The sequence below is a fragment of the Aspergillus multicolor genome, assembly GCF_047715735.1.
Source record: "Aspergillus multicolor strain CBS 133.54 unplaced genomic scaffold BDW74scaffold_43, whole genome shotgun sequence".
Taxonomy (NCBI): Eukaryota; Fungi; Ascomycota; class Eurotiomycetes; order Eurotiales; family Aspergillaceae; genus Aspergillus; species Aspergillus multicolor.
Window position 1 is genome coordinate 113,510 of NW_027395994.1, and position 13,106 is coordinate 126,615.

Here is a 13,106-nt window from a genome sequence, read left to right on the forward strand (position 1 = left end):
TGACCGATATCTTCTACTTCAAACTCCTTTCTGCTGCTTCCCGTTTTCATTGTTGCCTGTTTCAATTCATCTACATACTACCTCCACAGACATCATGCAGCACCATTAACCTTCTGCCTAGACTCCCCATAACCCCACAGGCGGCTGAAGCCTACGCGCCACTGCATCAGCCAACCAAGCCGCTGAGGGATGCACTAAGCAGCTGCTAGGGATTACAGGATACGACGCTGCTAAGGCTAGTATATCATATATGTCGCGACAATATAGCCAACACTAGCGCGAAATGACTCATAACGGTGGTATAAAGCTGACGCCTTGTCTCTAGGTAGTTTCCAACTATTCTTTCTCTCTTCCATCAACCACTACCAGCACGTCAAAACCCAATCTACAGCACATTTCACGCGTCTTACTGTTTACCGATTCAGGAGACTTTTTATAATCAGCCAGGCAACAACAACGACATAACGCAACCATGCCCTCCCAATCAAGCATCGAAATCCAACCGTTCCTAAAAACCGACATCCGGGAAGCCGTCCTGCTGGGCGAGGTCGCTTTCGCCGAGAACAACCGACTCGCGTACACCGGCCCACTAAGCGCAGCCTCTATCGACGCACTGGTCGCACAGCGCTCAGCAGGCGCCGACACAGAGCCGCACGTCACGAGCTTCAAAGCCGTCGATGTCTCGACAGGAAAAATGGTCGGATTAGCGCGGTGGGCCATCTGGGAGACCGACCAAGTCGTCGAGAAGTCAATTGAGGAGGTCGTAAACGACCGGCTGAGCGCAGTTGTTTCCGAGCGGCGGGACGAAATGGCGCGGGCAGTGTGGACGCTTGTGCAGGAGGGGAAGAGAGAGATTCTGGAGGTTGGCAAGATCGAGGGGAACGAGGGGGGCATCAAGCTGAGGAGGCGGATCGAGCTGGAGGCGCTGTTTGTGCATCCCGATTACCAGGGGCGAGGGATCGGGAAGAGGTTCCTGGCCTGGGGGGTTGAGCAGGCGGAGAGGTTGGGGCTGGATCTTTATCTTGAGGCGACGGAGGCCGGGAGGCCGTTGTATGAGAAGACGGGATTCCAGGGGCTCAAGAAGGTGGATTACGGGCTTGACGGGGTTGGTGAGACCTCGCTCACGGTATGTTCCTGGCATCTGCCATTCTTCCCCTTGACGTGGAGTCCAGTACGAGTATGGCTAACCCCAACAGTTCATGATTCTGCCCGCGAAAGCGATTTCCGAGGTCAAGGAGCAGCTGTAAGCGGAGTGGTAAGATGTATGCCGACGGGCAGTGGCGATATGTCTGTTAGGTGGCACAGAGCTTGTGATAGCAGGAAGTATACTAGCCTTTATGTTAATGGTATCTGTCAATCACGGTGAAGACAACTCGCCTGATACCGGCCACTATGGTTTATCTACCGCGCCAACCATAAGCACCATCTCCAAGTGCCATAGTTCCACCAAATGGTAGGCTGGGTTGTGAGCGGCTCATGGTCGCTCTCAAATGCTGCAACGAGCAATCCATGCCCCTTGCACAATCCGGGAAAATCATCCCATAAGCTTGTGGTACGACACATCGCATCCCTTTATATTTTTGGGGTGTCCAGTCTCCTTGACTAGGGAACATATTGGGCCTGAACAGCGATCGCCGTAATATTTGGCCAACCCACTTGATTTAGACCTGGTCGAAGTCCGACCAGTTTGCATAAAATCTATTCGGCAGTGGATCTATTACTAGTCGGACCTGCCAGCCGCAGCTTTAGTAGACAATGACGTTCTGCTCCTTCCTACAATATAGGGAGGATATCAAGCATGGCTCTATCCAGTTTTCTCTGTTTTCACCTGCTTTGGTAGAAGCAAATCAAGGCTAGTAGTCTCCTTCCTCTCCCCCATCATTACATTTTTCTTCCGTCTCTAAATAGAAGAATGTGGAGAGGAGTACGCATGCTCTCTTGAACTTTTGTATAAACTGGTCTTCTAGCTAGGGTAATTTGAAAACAGATCCCTTCATCCCCGCTTGCGCACGTTTCCTACATCCTATCTTCATGGCTGTCTCAGCAATTAGGCGTCTTCCCTGCAGGCCTAGTTAGACTTCATTTACCAGAAGTTAGCAAACATCAAACCGTGGCATTGACCAAGTTTCTGAAAGGCCTTGCACACTCGAGGAGCCATAGTTGATAGGCCTCCTACAAACTGGACAAATTACACCCATAGGCAGACTTCAGTGGGTACGGAAACCCCAATCAAGTGTGAGACTGTCAGATATCACTATTAGTGGTTTGACTAACTACAGAATTCGCTCCACGTTGGCTCTGAATCAGCCTTCCATGGTCATCTGTGTAGTATGTTCCACCGGTATCCAGCTTTAAAGCTTTCACCACCGGGTCCCCCTTGCCCGCGTGAATATGCCTCCTCGGGCGACTTGCGATCGTCTCAAGAGAGCAGCCGAAGAGCCAATCAACAAACGTGTTTGCCTTGCGGGCACTCCCTTCACCTTCAGCATTAACATATCTGTCACCCTTTCCACCGTCCACAATCAAGGCAAGCTTTGCGCCGGGGTCTGTGTCCCTCGAGTCTAGCGCCCAGCAGTTCGGATGCCTCATTGCGGCATCAATCTCCGCCCCCACCAAGATTTCCGGTGCAAATTCATCTCGCCAGCCTGTTTCTGACTTCGAGGTTATTACAATATGTGCTAGAACGGGAAGCACATGCACTAGCAACCGACCCTTTTGGTCCAGCTGCCAAGAACCCCCGTATTTCACGCCTTCCTCGAGGATTTTCTTGTCCATGCGCCGTTTGCGACGCCACTCGGGGCTGCGCCGTTGAGCTACTGTGCACCGTGATATGGCTGACTGTAAATTGGCAGGACTATCATGACCGGAGTCCATGTCGTCGTTATCATCGTCCACTCCAGGAACAAAGAGCTCACTGTAGAGGGTATCAACGCCGATATCGTTGATTTCAAAGTCCAGGTGCTCATCATCAACATCATCATCATCATCATCATTAGTCTGAATCGAAGCAGCTCTCACTTTTTCCTCCATCTCGTCGGCCAGTTGTATCAATTTCTTAAGTTCTTGACTATCCACTCGGCCATCAAGCGGTGCAAGGCATTCGACGGCAACCTGGGCTACCGACTTTTCCAGTGGGCTGCTAGTATCTTCCCTTGCTGGTGGGAGTTGTAGAGGATCTGGCAATAGAAGCTCGAGCTTTTGCATCTCCTTGTTTGAAAAGATGCGCCTCCGGCGCGCCTTTTTCTTTGACCCGGTAATCCGTAGAGGCCTAGAGTCACTTAAGTGGGCTGGCTGTTTTCGTAGAACAACAAGTAGCAAAAGAAGCCCACGAGATAAGCAACTGCCAATATCCACTAGGCGTTGGATGTCCTCCGCTCTGCGAAAACCCTTTCTGTAGATATAGGCTTGGATCATGACTGGCATATCGGTGGTTGTTATCCTTGTGGCGCCTTCTTGTTCCTCTCCATAGATTTTAATAATCTGGTGCACAGCCGATGATGAGGCGCAGTAGTACGGGCGAAGTCCATGGGTGTGTGTTATTGCCGCGGTAAACTTAAAGATTTCACTTATAACCTGAGTGGCTGTGCCTGGACATAATAAGAGGCTAGCCAGGGACCTAGGGGATTGGAGATATATTCGCTTGAGTTGCCCTTGGTTATCTCTTTCAGTAATGCCAGATATAACACCACAGTATATTTGGAGCTGAAACTCCTTCCGCAAGCCAAGAGGTATGCTGGATATAACATGCTGCGATGGTTCCTAGTCCAGGATAATTACCCGCAGTGCACTATTTTCAATAATCTGCCGATGAAATAAACTTAGTTTTTCCGAGGCCATGCGGCCCAAGGCCTGGGACTTTTGTGTAAGCTTGCAGTACCGTGGATCTGCTAGCCATAGTAAGCAGTTTTTCTCTGTGAATCCAGTCTCCCGGATTCCCCATGGAATGTTGTCTCTCCCATGCTAATCACGCATCTTGTAACAACTATGCCAATCTGCGCGGCAATTTCGCCCACGGGGTACCCGCTATGAATATCCTCTCCAGTTATCTTTGAAATAGCAGCTGAAAGCTTATCCTTGGCGTCTTGATGAGGGGAGGTGAGCAGTTCAACTGTAGGGGTAGCCGGGGCATCAAAGACCTCATCTCCATTGCCGATGAACCCAACAGCCGAGCGAAAAAACTGAGGATAATCTCCCCAAGTGTCCATATATTTTTCATCCTTCCATCTCTGTACACATGCATCTGGCTGTCGAAATTTCGCTCTGAATTTCGGATAGCGTGTAATTTGGGGGTCGGGGGAGCTCTCCAGGTAAGCTATGGTTTCCTGTCGAACTATGAGCACCGATCTCATGCCTTGGTATAGGGGGCATAAGACGTTAAGCCCTACTCCGGCATAATTATAATCGGAGTTGGTTGGGGTGCCAAGGAAGGTCTCGATAACCTCTATATCTAGTGTTACTTGTCCATGATAAATCACATCATGGTCACCAAGTTGCTTTTAACACTGCTTTACCAGTACTACCTACGTTTGCATACACTGTGTCTAGCTTAAATTTTATATGGATGTATGGCACACTTAAGAATCAGATTGCGGGCCCCGTATGATATCTCCGGTTCCTGCTGTTGATCCGTGGTACGAGGCAGGCGAATAACGGCTCGCACTGGTTGAGGAATGTGGGCCTGACATCATGAGCGCAGCTACGTCATGGCAACGATCGATCTGCAAGCAAGGCGGAATCCCGGGTCTGGATCGGGCGGAAACTTGAAAATATCACGAACCTCCCCCCAAGACGCCGTTGAGTCTTCGCAGGTGCGCTCTTCGCTCGATTCGCGCTTACGGCTTCGTGCTGGCCGGCTTCATCGCGATGGAAAGCGAACACTACGGGACAATCTGTGCCCAGCAGCTAGCAGACACCCTCCCCGTCGGCGTTGCCATCGTGAACCCCTCCGACGAGATTGTCTTCAGGAATCGCCGCTTCCAGGAACTCACCGCAAGCCATTTGATCGTCGGACTTGAATGTCTAGCCCAGTCCGTTCACCCTGATGATTATGACCAGCTCGCCGATGCCTACCGCGCCTCGCTTCGATTAGGGACGGGGATACGAAGGGAGTACCGAACGAAGGATCACACGGAGGTATGGCGCGCGGTTTCGATGACGCCGCTGAAGGAAAAAGACTTGGATCAGTTCGGATTGCGGGATAATGGCGGGTTAATCTGTATGATTAGCGACATTACGCCGGAGAAAACTGCGGAGTTGCTGCAGCGGAAGATTGCAGATGACGCACAGGAACGGAAGCAGCAGCAGGAGCGGTTCATCGACATGATCAGCCACGAGGTTCGCAACCCGCTTTCTGCGATACTGCATTGTGCAGAGGATATCATGGACGTTATCGCCGAGGATGCGCCGGAAGACTGCAAGGAGCAAATGGCGAGGATATCTGAAGCCGCGCAGACGATCAACCTTTGCGTTGCACATCAGAAAAAGATTATTGACGATGTGCTGATTTATTCCAAGTTGGATGCCTCGATGCTTACGCTGTCGCCGCAGCAAGTCCAGCCGAAATCGCACCTAGCCACGCTACTGACCATGTTCAAACCCGAACTTCGCAAGCAGGAAATCGAATTCTCATACCATCTCGACCAGTCTTATGCCGATCAGAATCTGGATTGGGTGTTAGCCGACCTCGACAAGATGGGGCAGGTGCTGATCAACCTCGTCTCCAATGCCATAAAATTCACTGCTCAAGCGCAAGGAGAAAGGAGGATTCGAGTTTCAATGGGCGCTGCCAAAAGTCGGCCGCCATCATATCCACCAAACGTTGTCTTCTTCGAACCGAACCAAACCGCGCTGAAACTCGACTCGACCAAGGATCCAGAATGGGGCAACGGCGAGTCTGCCTTTATCATGGTAGCCGTCAAGGACACTGGAATCGGTATCAGCGACCAGCACCAGAAGCTGTTATTCGAGCGCTTCAAGCAAGCAACTCCGCGGACCGATCGAATCTATGGCGGGTACGGCCTCGGACTCAACATTAGCAGAAGACTTTGTCATATGCATGGCGGCGAGATTGGCGTGAGTTCCAAAGAGGGCGATGGAAGTACCTTTGGCTTCTTCTTCTCCGTCCGTCGTTCCACCGAGACGCCTCCCCAACCTCAGACTGCAGACAACCGGGATGTGTCCCCTATCGACGAGCTTTGTTATCAGATCAAGGACCTTGACAGCAAAACACCTGACGTGAAAAGAGACACGTCAATGGCAGAATTTGATGAGGAACCACCGGTGAAGAATGTCGAGGAGGTCGGCGTCAACACCGTCAGTGATGATCGCAAAAAGCATTCGGCGAAGTTGGCGCAAGAGGTGAGAGAGGGCAAGGGACCACAAAGAGAGGAACAGAGGCGGGATTCCAACGTCGACGAATTCTCACTGAAACAGGAGCCCAGCGCGATTGCGACAATGTCGAAGTTTGTCAAAGGCCCGCGCGTCCTCTTCGTGGAAGATAACGTTATCAACCAGAAGGTTGTGTCCCGCAAACTGAAAATATCCGGATTTGAAGTAACGACAGCGAACAACGGTCAGGAAGCGCTTGAAGTTTGGGAAGACGACAAGTTTGATTGTATCCTGATGGATCAGGAGATGCCGGTGATGGACGGGAACACGGCGACAAAGGAGATTCGCCAGCTGGAGAAGGAGAGTGGTTCGCACATTCCTATCCTAGGAGTGACTGCAAATGTTCGACAGGATCAGCAGGCTGACATGCTCAACGCTGGAATGGATGGAATCATACACAAGCCGTACAAGATGCAGGAGTTGTGCGACAAGATCCATCAGATGGTGCCTCAGGCGCCCGGTGGCTCTTGAGAGTCACGTGCCTTGCCATCATGTCTGGGAGTCAATATTGCCCCTTCCAAGGTCTCGTTTGCTACTTCCGTCATGACCTTTTCTGCATTTCCAAGCTGTCATCCGCTCTCTGCAGTCATGCATCTATATATACGCCCACTGAGCCGGTCCTTCCGCGGAAGAAAAGGCTGATATCTTCCCCACCTTTTACCAACGAAACAACTGCAATGTCATGGTTGCCAGCGTCCATGTCCACGACCTGAACATCCCGCGGCTCTTTTCTCCTTTCACTAAGCCAAATAATGGCCATACGAGCCATTTGCGAGTGCCGCTAATCGCAACATATACCCTGATCATTATCTGTGTGCTTATGAGAACAGGAATGTCCGGATACATCAGTGCCTATGACCCGGCTTGCCCGCGGCCTTCGGATCAAGAACCGTTCGCTTTGCGTGCACTCTGCGGCAATCATGTTCCTCTCGTCGATTACACGCCGTCCGCTCGTTCACCTGAGTCCAGTGACCCTCGCGCCCTTCGACGAATTGTGGAAGCTAGCATTTGGCACTGAATCTGTTGGTCGAGCCGCGCCCCGCGCCGTTATCGCGACAGCTGTGTATTTTCCTGTTTCCTGGACCGCAAGCAAGCTGTACGGGCGTCTAGAATGTGACGGCTTAACACCGGGAAGCCTTACGGAGTTGCATTCTCTGAACGATACCTCGCGACGATTGCGATGCTGCTCATCGACCAGACAAGGCGCAAGATTCACGGCAGAATTTTCTGCACCGGCTGTCAGGAGGTCGTTTCGAACGTCGGTCCTCGCTCTGGTCTCTTGAATGTTGGACACCGATTTCCATAAGCAGTGCCCGCGCGCTCGAGCTTCGTGGTTTTGACGCGACGAGCGGCCTTTCCTGTTGTTAAGCAGCATAAGGTTGTCGAACAGACTGCTCTGCGAGGACTTAATCATTATGGTTATGATGGCCTCAGTGCCCACAGGAATAAGCTTTGTGCTAGTAGAGTTCGTGTCAGGTCACAGTTCAATGCTTGTTCTTCTTATGGTGTCTATAGTTCTCTAGCCGTGCCTCAAACCGAGGCGCAGTCTATCCTTGTGCCTAGCAGACCACGTCCTTAGCCTTCCAGACTCTTCGCCATACCGACAGGTCTCTGCAGAAGCCACCCTCGCGTGTCTTGAGCCATGAGGTGTTAGCCTCTCACCGTTCGATTGTCGCTGGGAAACCTTACCGGCACTGGCATCCAAGAGGCTGGAGCTCCGGTGATCAACCTGATTGCCCAGGTTTCTGCTGGCATCCTTCTGGAATGAACCCGGCGGTCTTCGACTATAGGACTATCTTGGCGAGCTTAGTTGCGTTTCAAGTAGAAAACCTTGTCCCTGACCAAGGCTTCCTACTAAGCCATCTGTCTATTAACGCTTGGAAGATACCGCGAGTTCTTCTTGCATTGCGTCAACAAACATCTGTCTCCCCTTGTACACACCTACGACAATCCTATCTTCGCTCTTCTATGGACTCGGTACCGTGGCTTTTGGGCTGTGACTACGTCAACTAGGTACTGGCAATCAGATATTACATTTCCGTTTACCGAAACAGTTCCTTACTAAATCTCCAGTGCAAGAAACGCTCAGTATGAAGTGCTAGCTACAACGCTCCACCACTTTCTTATCTTTGCCCGCTCCCGGCCTCCATGAGAAGCACCAATCTCCCAGTTGCCCCTCCATCCAACCTCTCTCGCTTCGGTGGAAAGTAGACCATCAGGCTTGGTGCTCATTGACGGCCCGCGTCGTACGGTACAGACGCCTAGATACCCGGATTCCATCGACCCTTTTCTCCAAGCGACTGAAGCGACTTCCCAGTTGGATTTTAAGAACAGCCAGAGCCCTGTGCCTAACAAGACCTTTATTACCTTGATGGCCCGAGCCGAACGTGTCCAGTGTGCTGCAAAGGGCGCAGGGATGTTCTCATTATCAGTCTCCACAAAAACGACTAGACGTCCGGAGGCCGGGCGACCCTTTGTCGCGCAAATCTGTGGTCTAGCATGTGCACGACTTGATTCCTGTATCCTTCGTTTCATTTGTCCGCAGTCAAAGTGTGGACCTTGCTGGTCTTGAGAAGTAGGATTGCATTCCGGGCGTTCCCACGTTGGCGAAGTCACTCGAGGGGATAGGAGGGAGATTTGAGTCAGGGTTCGAGAGGGAAGGGGAGATAGATGTATTTTTGAGCTGTCGGCGGCAACATATCCTGTCGATTCGTTCTGAGATATAACCAACGAAGATGCAATTAGCGCAACCTAAACATGCCAGCTTGACTATTGTCTAGAAGAGACTTGCCACCTGGCCTCGTTGTTGTTTCTTCATTCTAGTCTGGTCTCTCGCTCTCCTTCTCTCCGCCCCTCGCTCGCCTATTCTCCTCGCATAACCTACCATACCATCCTCTCATCGACATTATGTCCTCACCGGCGTTCCGCTTGTGAGCTGGTTGTTCTGTCATCTCTCATCCTGACGTTTCTCACATACTGAAGTCGCCTTATGTCGACAAGCAACACTCGGCTGGCTGAACGACGTCATCAGCACAAGCTAAGTAGACCTTAGTGACGCAGGGTTGTCTTGGTCTTACTCGAGGCATTTTGAGGTGGATCACGTGGTATCTGGCATCGAGCAACACAACACATCTGGGCGTCTCAACTTTTCCTCTCTCACTTCCAACTTCCACCCATCTCATTTTTTCTCTTGTTCTCATAATCATAACTTCTTCTTCTCGGCTTTCAATAGCACGACGCTATCTTCCTCATTGCCGACCTGAAGTCATTGAAGTGCTTCTCTTCTCCCTCTCATCTCAACTCTCTTTCTCTCTTCTTCTCATCATAACTTCTCCCGGCCCTGAATACGCGAAACTTTATCTTCCATATTATCAATTTAAAGCTCCACCTACACATCGTCGTTCCCAACCGCAAGAAGCCTCGGCTTGTCTCTACTGGTCCTCCTTCTCACATCCAATTCTCGTTTTTCTATTCTCCCAATTTCGTTCTTCACTAGTGGCTCTCATCTCTTCCTCATCATTGCGAGCTTCACCATATCTCCCAACTGGGACTTGACACTTAGAGTCAACGAGTACGAGTCCGCACTCGACGGAAGCGGAAATCAGGGACAACGCATCTCCAAGGTTGCCATCTTCGAAGTAGAGCGCGAGAAACTGCGGGTAACACCGTATTTTGAAGCCATGTTTCGTGGACCCTGGAGAGACGCGGCTACAAGCACAATCACCCTGGACCAAGACAACATTGCAGCCATGGAGGTAATGTTCCATGGTCTACACCACACATTAAAGACTAGGGGTCCGAATTCAGTCTTGATGGTGACGGTGTGGCACTTACTCCTCGCATGTGACAAATACCAGGTGGACTATGTAACCGGACCCTTGAAAGAATGGTTTAAGGGCTGGTTTGAAGTTGAGAACACTTCAACTGAATACGGAATCAAATGCGAGTTTGAAAGACAGGTGATGCTTCCTTGTTACCAATTTAACTACGCCGAAGGTTTTGCAAAGGCCACCAAATGGCTTGTCTACAACAGCGAGTACCGCATCCTGGAGTTGCTTTCCAACAACAGCACATCGGAACTCCGCAGACTTCACTTGCCGCCGAGAATCATCCGTAAGTCTCGCCCTAGTTCTTGTGACTAACAGTGACTGACCAGTGCTTTGTGTTATAGAGCAGCTTGACGCCGCGCGTGGGCGTCTCCGCAATATTCTGCATAACGGCCTTTTCGATCCTGTCGCGAAGATCCTCGACGAAGGTCGGTGTGGTTGCATGGAGAGCACCCTCTTCGACTACTTGAAGGAACTCCGGCGTGTCAAGGTGTGGCCGTTGGAAAACGCCTTCCGACACGCTAGCATTAACGACATACTGCAGAATCTTCAGCGGTTCGACGCTTCACACATTCGACCGCCTGGTCAACATGAAGAAGGCTGCTTCTGCCACACTAACTGGAGGAACATCGCCATTCGAGCGGCGCAGCGCGTCCGCGACTACTTCGACGGCATGTGTTTGAGCTGCATCAGCGTGACGAAGTGTCTCGTGGAAGGGCGTGATCCCGACCACGAGTACTGGAAGAGCGGTGAGAACAAGAAGTGGGATGCTCACTGTTGCATCAGCCATGGCCAACCTACCTGGTATTTCAGCTTCATAGGACGCCGTGAGAGGCGGACGATGACTTCCTACTAGGAGGGGTGGCCCTTCCCCCTGGCGAAGCCCTGCGTGACAACCAGGAATCTTTCTCCAAGTTACGGAGGTGCAACCTTGCTCGTTTTCTCCTCCGCTCAGGTACATACATATGATTATATTGACATATTATACATGTCCCCCAATCACGGAGGTGCAGGACATGATCATCGGTTTCCCGACTAAGCCGTCATTGGCCAATAGATATGTCAGAGCCGACCACACCATGGCAAGTCTAATAATTTGTTTTGTTCTTTTTCATGTAATGCGCCTCAAGTTGAGGAGGTGCAGCATTCCGGCGGTTTTGACATGTTGTTTGAGCTTTTTCTCCTTGGGCTGCCCTTGAGATTCTTGTCAGGATCAAATTCGCTCATGCAGCGCGATTCAGCTTCACAAACATGTAACTTTGTTTTTGTTTCTTCTCTTTTCCAATGATCGCCTGATCGTTCAGCATCTCAAACGAGGCTGCTAAGAGCATTGAATATGTATTCAATACCCTAATGAACACTCTCCTCTTCTCAAGCATGCAGTCAAGTGTGACTGTGACTTAGGTAGTCCCGCCAATCCAAACCAAACACACTTGCGTAAAATAGCCGATGCCTGGAGGTCGCACGAACGGTTTCAGAGCCTCCGGACCGCGGGGAGTAAGCATCATCGGTAGCTTTTCTAGCCGAAGTGCAGAGTAGCAAACGCTTCCCAAACAGCGAGGCCGCCTGAACGTCTCCTCCACTTCCACCTCTTTTCAAAGATCATTACCGGCTGCCCGTTCCAGGCGCTTCGTCTATCAAGCGATATATTAGCTTCTTCTCTTGTTCTTCAGGGCGAACAAAGTACTTGACGGACTGCAAGGTAGAAAAAGGTATTTCACAACGCTGCTTCAGGTATGTGCTTTCTGCTCCCAATCGCGGCCAGAGTCCGCGTTTCTTCTCAAGAACTTCAGCTTAAAATGAACCAAAAGATTCCGAAGAGCCTCACTTCTCCAATATACTTCTCTGAATTGAAGACTGATATCACCATGTCCTAGGTCTCGTCGGCCCCAGACGCGCCGACAACACCCACCCTATCCCCCTTCCGCCGCGAAATCCACCGCACCGGCCCCCTTTCTACTCCTCATCCCATGCAGCCACGGCACATCTCTCTTCTTCACTTCGGTAGCACGATCGCTCTCAACGCCCTTCCGCGTCGTAACCTACGACCAGCGGGGGTACCACCGCAGCTCGCATCTCGGACACCCAGCAGCGGGCACGGGAATCAAAACACACACTGAGGATCTCTCCTCTCCAACCAGACAGGTCCGAGCGACGTCAAATGAGAGAGTAACTATCTTTGGATTGCTATGCGCAGGATATATCGCGATTACGCTTCTAGCAGAGTACCCTTATCTCATGGAGAAAGTCGTTCTGCACGATCTAGTCATCCTCTCTCTCCTTCCGGACAACACCCTTCTATAAGCTCAAATCGCGCAGTTGCTGAAGGCAATAAGGAACATAGCACCGCAGCAGCGCCGCTGCTCGAGAAGAGTTCATCTAGAGCGAGGTGCACGCGGACCTCGACCTCGCAACGCAACCGCAGCATTTCGGGCAGTAGTTCGAGAATGAGCTTGCGGAGGCGTTGGCGTTTGAGATGCGGTTGGAGAAATTGGCTTGGCCAGACTATACAGCGAAGTTGGTATTAATAAGGAGTGATGATGCGGATACGCCGGCGTACGCGGTGAGTCCGGTGGTGAGTGAGGCTTTCGAGCACTCTGGGGATTCCGTGTAGGCTTCGATTGTGTCTGGTGGGCATATGGAGTATTTACGAGATCAAAGCAGATGCGCTTGTGGGGATGAATGCAGGGTGTCAACCAAAACCAAGAGGGTCCTCGGGCGGCGGCGATGATTAGACTATATAGGTAGGATCAACCCGCTTCTTGAGAGCAGAAAATAATGTGGTATTTAGGATTCAAGAGACGACGACGGGTCTGAACCTCAACCAATGCTCTGTCGAGCTATACCAGGCGCTCAACATCTTACGCCAGGCTACATTTCGCGTCGTTTCAT

At 51.2% G+C, this 13,106-nt stretch overlaps 5 protein-coding genes across 5 annotated transcripts; 3 read left to right on the forward strand and 2 right to left on the reverse strand.

Moving 5' to 3' along the window:
* The first annotated feature begins 116 nt into the window (after positions 1 to 116).
* BDW74DRAFT_162710 (uncharacterized protein) lies at positions 117 to 1,626 on the forward strand. The gene is made up of 3 exons (XM_073726001.1): positions 117 to 235; positions 326 to 1,126; positions 1,197 to 1,626. Exons 2-3 carry the CDS (start codon positions 473 to 475, stop codon positions 1,245 to 1,247), a joined length of 705 nt encoding a protein of 234 aa, XP_073578657.1. The 5' UTR covers positions 117 to 235; positions 326 to 472; the 3' UTR covers positions 1,248 to 1,626.
* Positions 1,627 to 2,244: 618 nt separating this feature from the next.
* On the reverse strand, positions 2,245 to 3,204 carry BDW74DRAFT_183250 (uncharacterized protein; the record flags this gene model as incomplete). The annotated part of the gene is made up of 1 exon (XM_073730458.1): positions 2,245 to 3,204. One exon carries the CDS (start codon positions 3,202 to 3,204, stop codon positions 2,245 to 2,247), a length of 960 nt encoding a protein of 319 aa, XP_073578658.1.
* Positions 3,205 to 4,733: 1,529 nt separating this feature from the next.
* On the forward strand, positions 4,734 to 6,916 carry BDW74DRAFT_106103 (uncharacterized protein). The gene has a single exon (XM_073721630.1). The coding sequence runs from the start codon at positions 4,864 to 4,866 to the stop codon at positions 6,856 to 6,858; it is 1,995 nt and encodes a 664-aa protein (XP_073578659.1). The 5' UTR covers positions 4,734 to 4,863; the 3' UTR covers positions 6,859 to 6,916.
* A 333-nt stretch (positions 6,917 to 7,249) lies between these two features.
* Positions 7,250 to 7,976, reverse strand: BDW74DRAFT_106091 (uncharacterized protein). The gene has a single exon (XM_073721629.1). The coding sequence runs from the start codon at positions 7,799 to 7,801 to the stop codon at positions 7,343 to 7,345; it is 459 nt and encodes a 152-aa protein (XP_073578660.1). The 5' UTR covers positions 7,802 to 7,976; the 3' UTR covers positions 7,250 to 7,342.
* A 1,854-nt stretch (positions 7,977 to 9,830) lies between these two features.
* Positions 9,831 to 11,254, forward strand: BDW74DRAFT_106181 (uncharacterized protein). The gene is made up of 2 exons (XM_073721631.1): positions 9,831 to 10,500; positions 10,559 to 11,254. The coding sequence occupies exons 1-2, from the start codon at positions 10,068 to 10,070 to the stop codon at positions 11,068 to 11,070; spliced, it is 945 nt and encodes a 314-aa protein (XP_073578661.1). The 5' UTR covers positions 9,831 to 10,067; the 3' UTR covers positions 11,071 to 11,254.
* Positions 11,255 to 13,106: the final 1,852 nt, after the last annotated feature.

Bases quoted from the DNA above. Each gene is read 5' to 3' on its own strand.
- BDW74DRAFT_106103 (XM_073721630.1), top strand. From the start codon at position 4,864: ATGGAAAGCGAACACTACGGGACAATCTGTGCCCAGCAGCTAGCAGAC.
- BDW74DRAFT_106181 (XM_073721631.1), top strand. From the start codon at position 10,068: ATGTTTCGTGGACCCTGGAGAGACGCGGCTACAAGCACAATCACCCTG. The intron at 10,501-10,558 runs GTAAGTCTCGCC...TTTGTGTTATAG, and splicing joins CTTGCCGCCGAGAATCATCC to AGCAGCTTGACGCCGCGCGT.
- BDW74DRAFT_106091 (XM_073721629.1), bottom strand. From the start codon at position 7,801: ATGATTAAGTCCTCGCAGAGCAGTCTGTTCGACAACCTTATGCTGCTT.
- BDW74DRAFT_162710 (XM_073726001.1), top strand. From the start codon at position 473: ATGCCCTCCCAATCAAGCATCGAAATCCAACCGTTCCTAAAAACCGAC. The intron at 1,127-1,196 runs GTATGTTCCTGG...TAACCCCAACAG, and splicing joins TTGGTGAGACCTCGCTCACG to TTCATGATTCTGCCCGCGAA.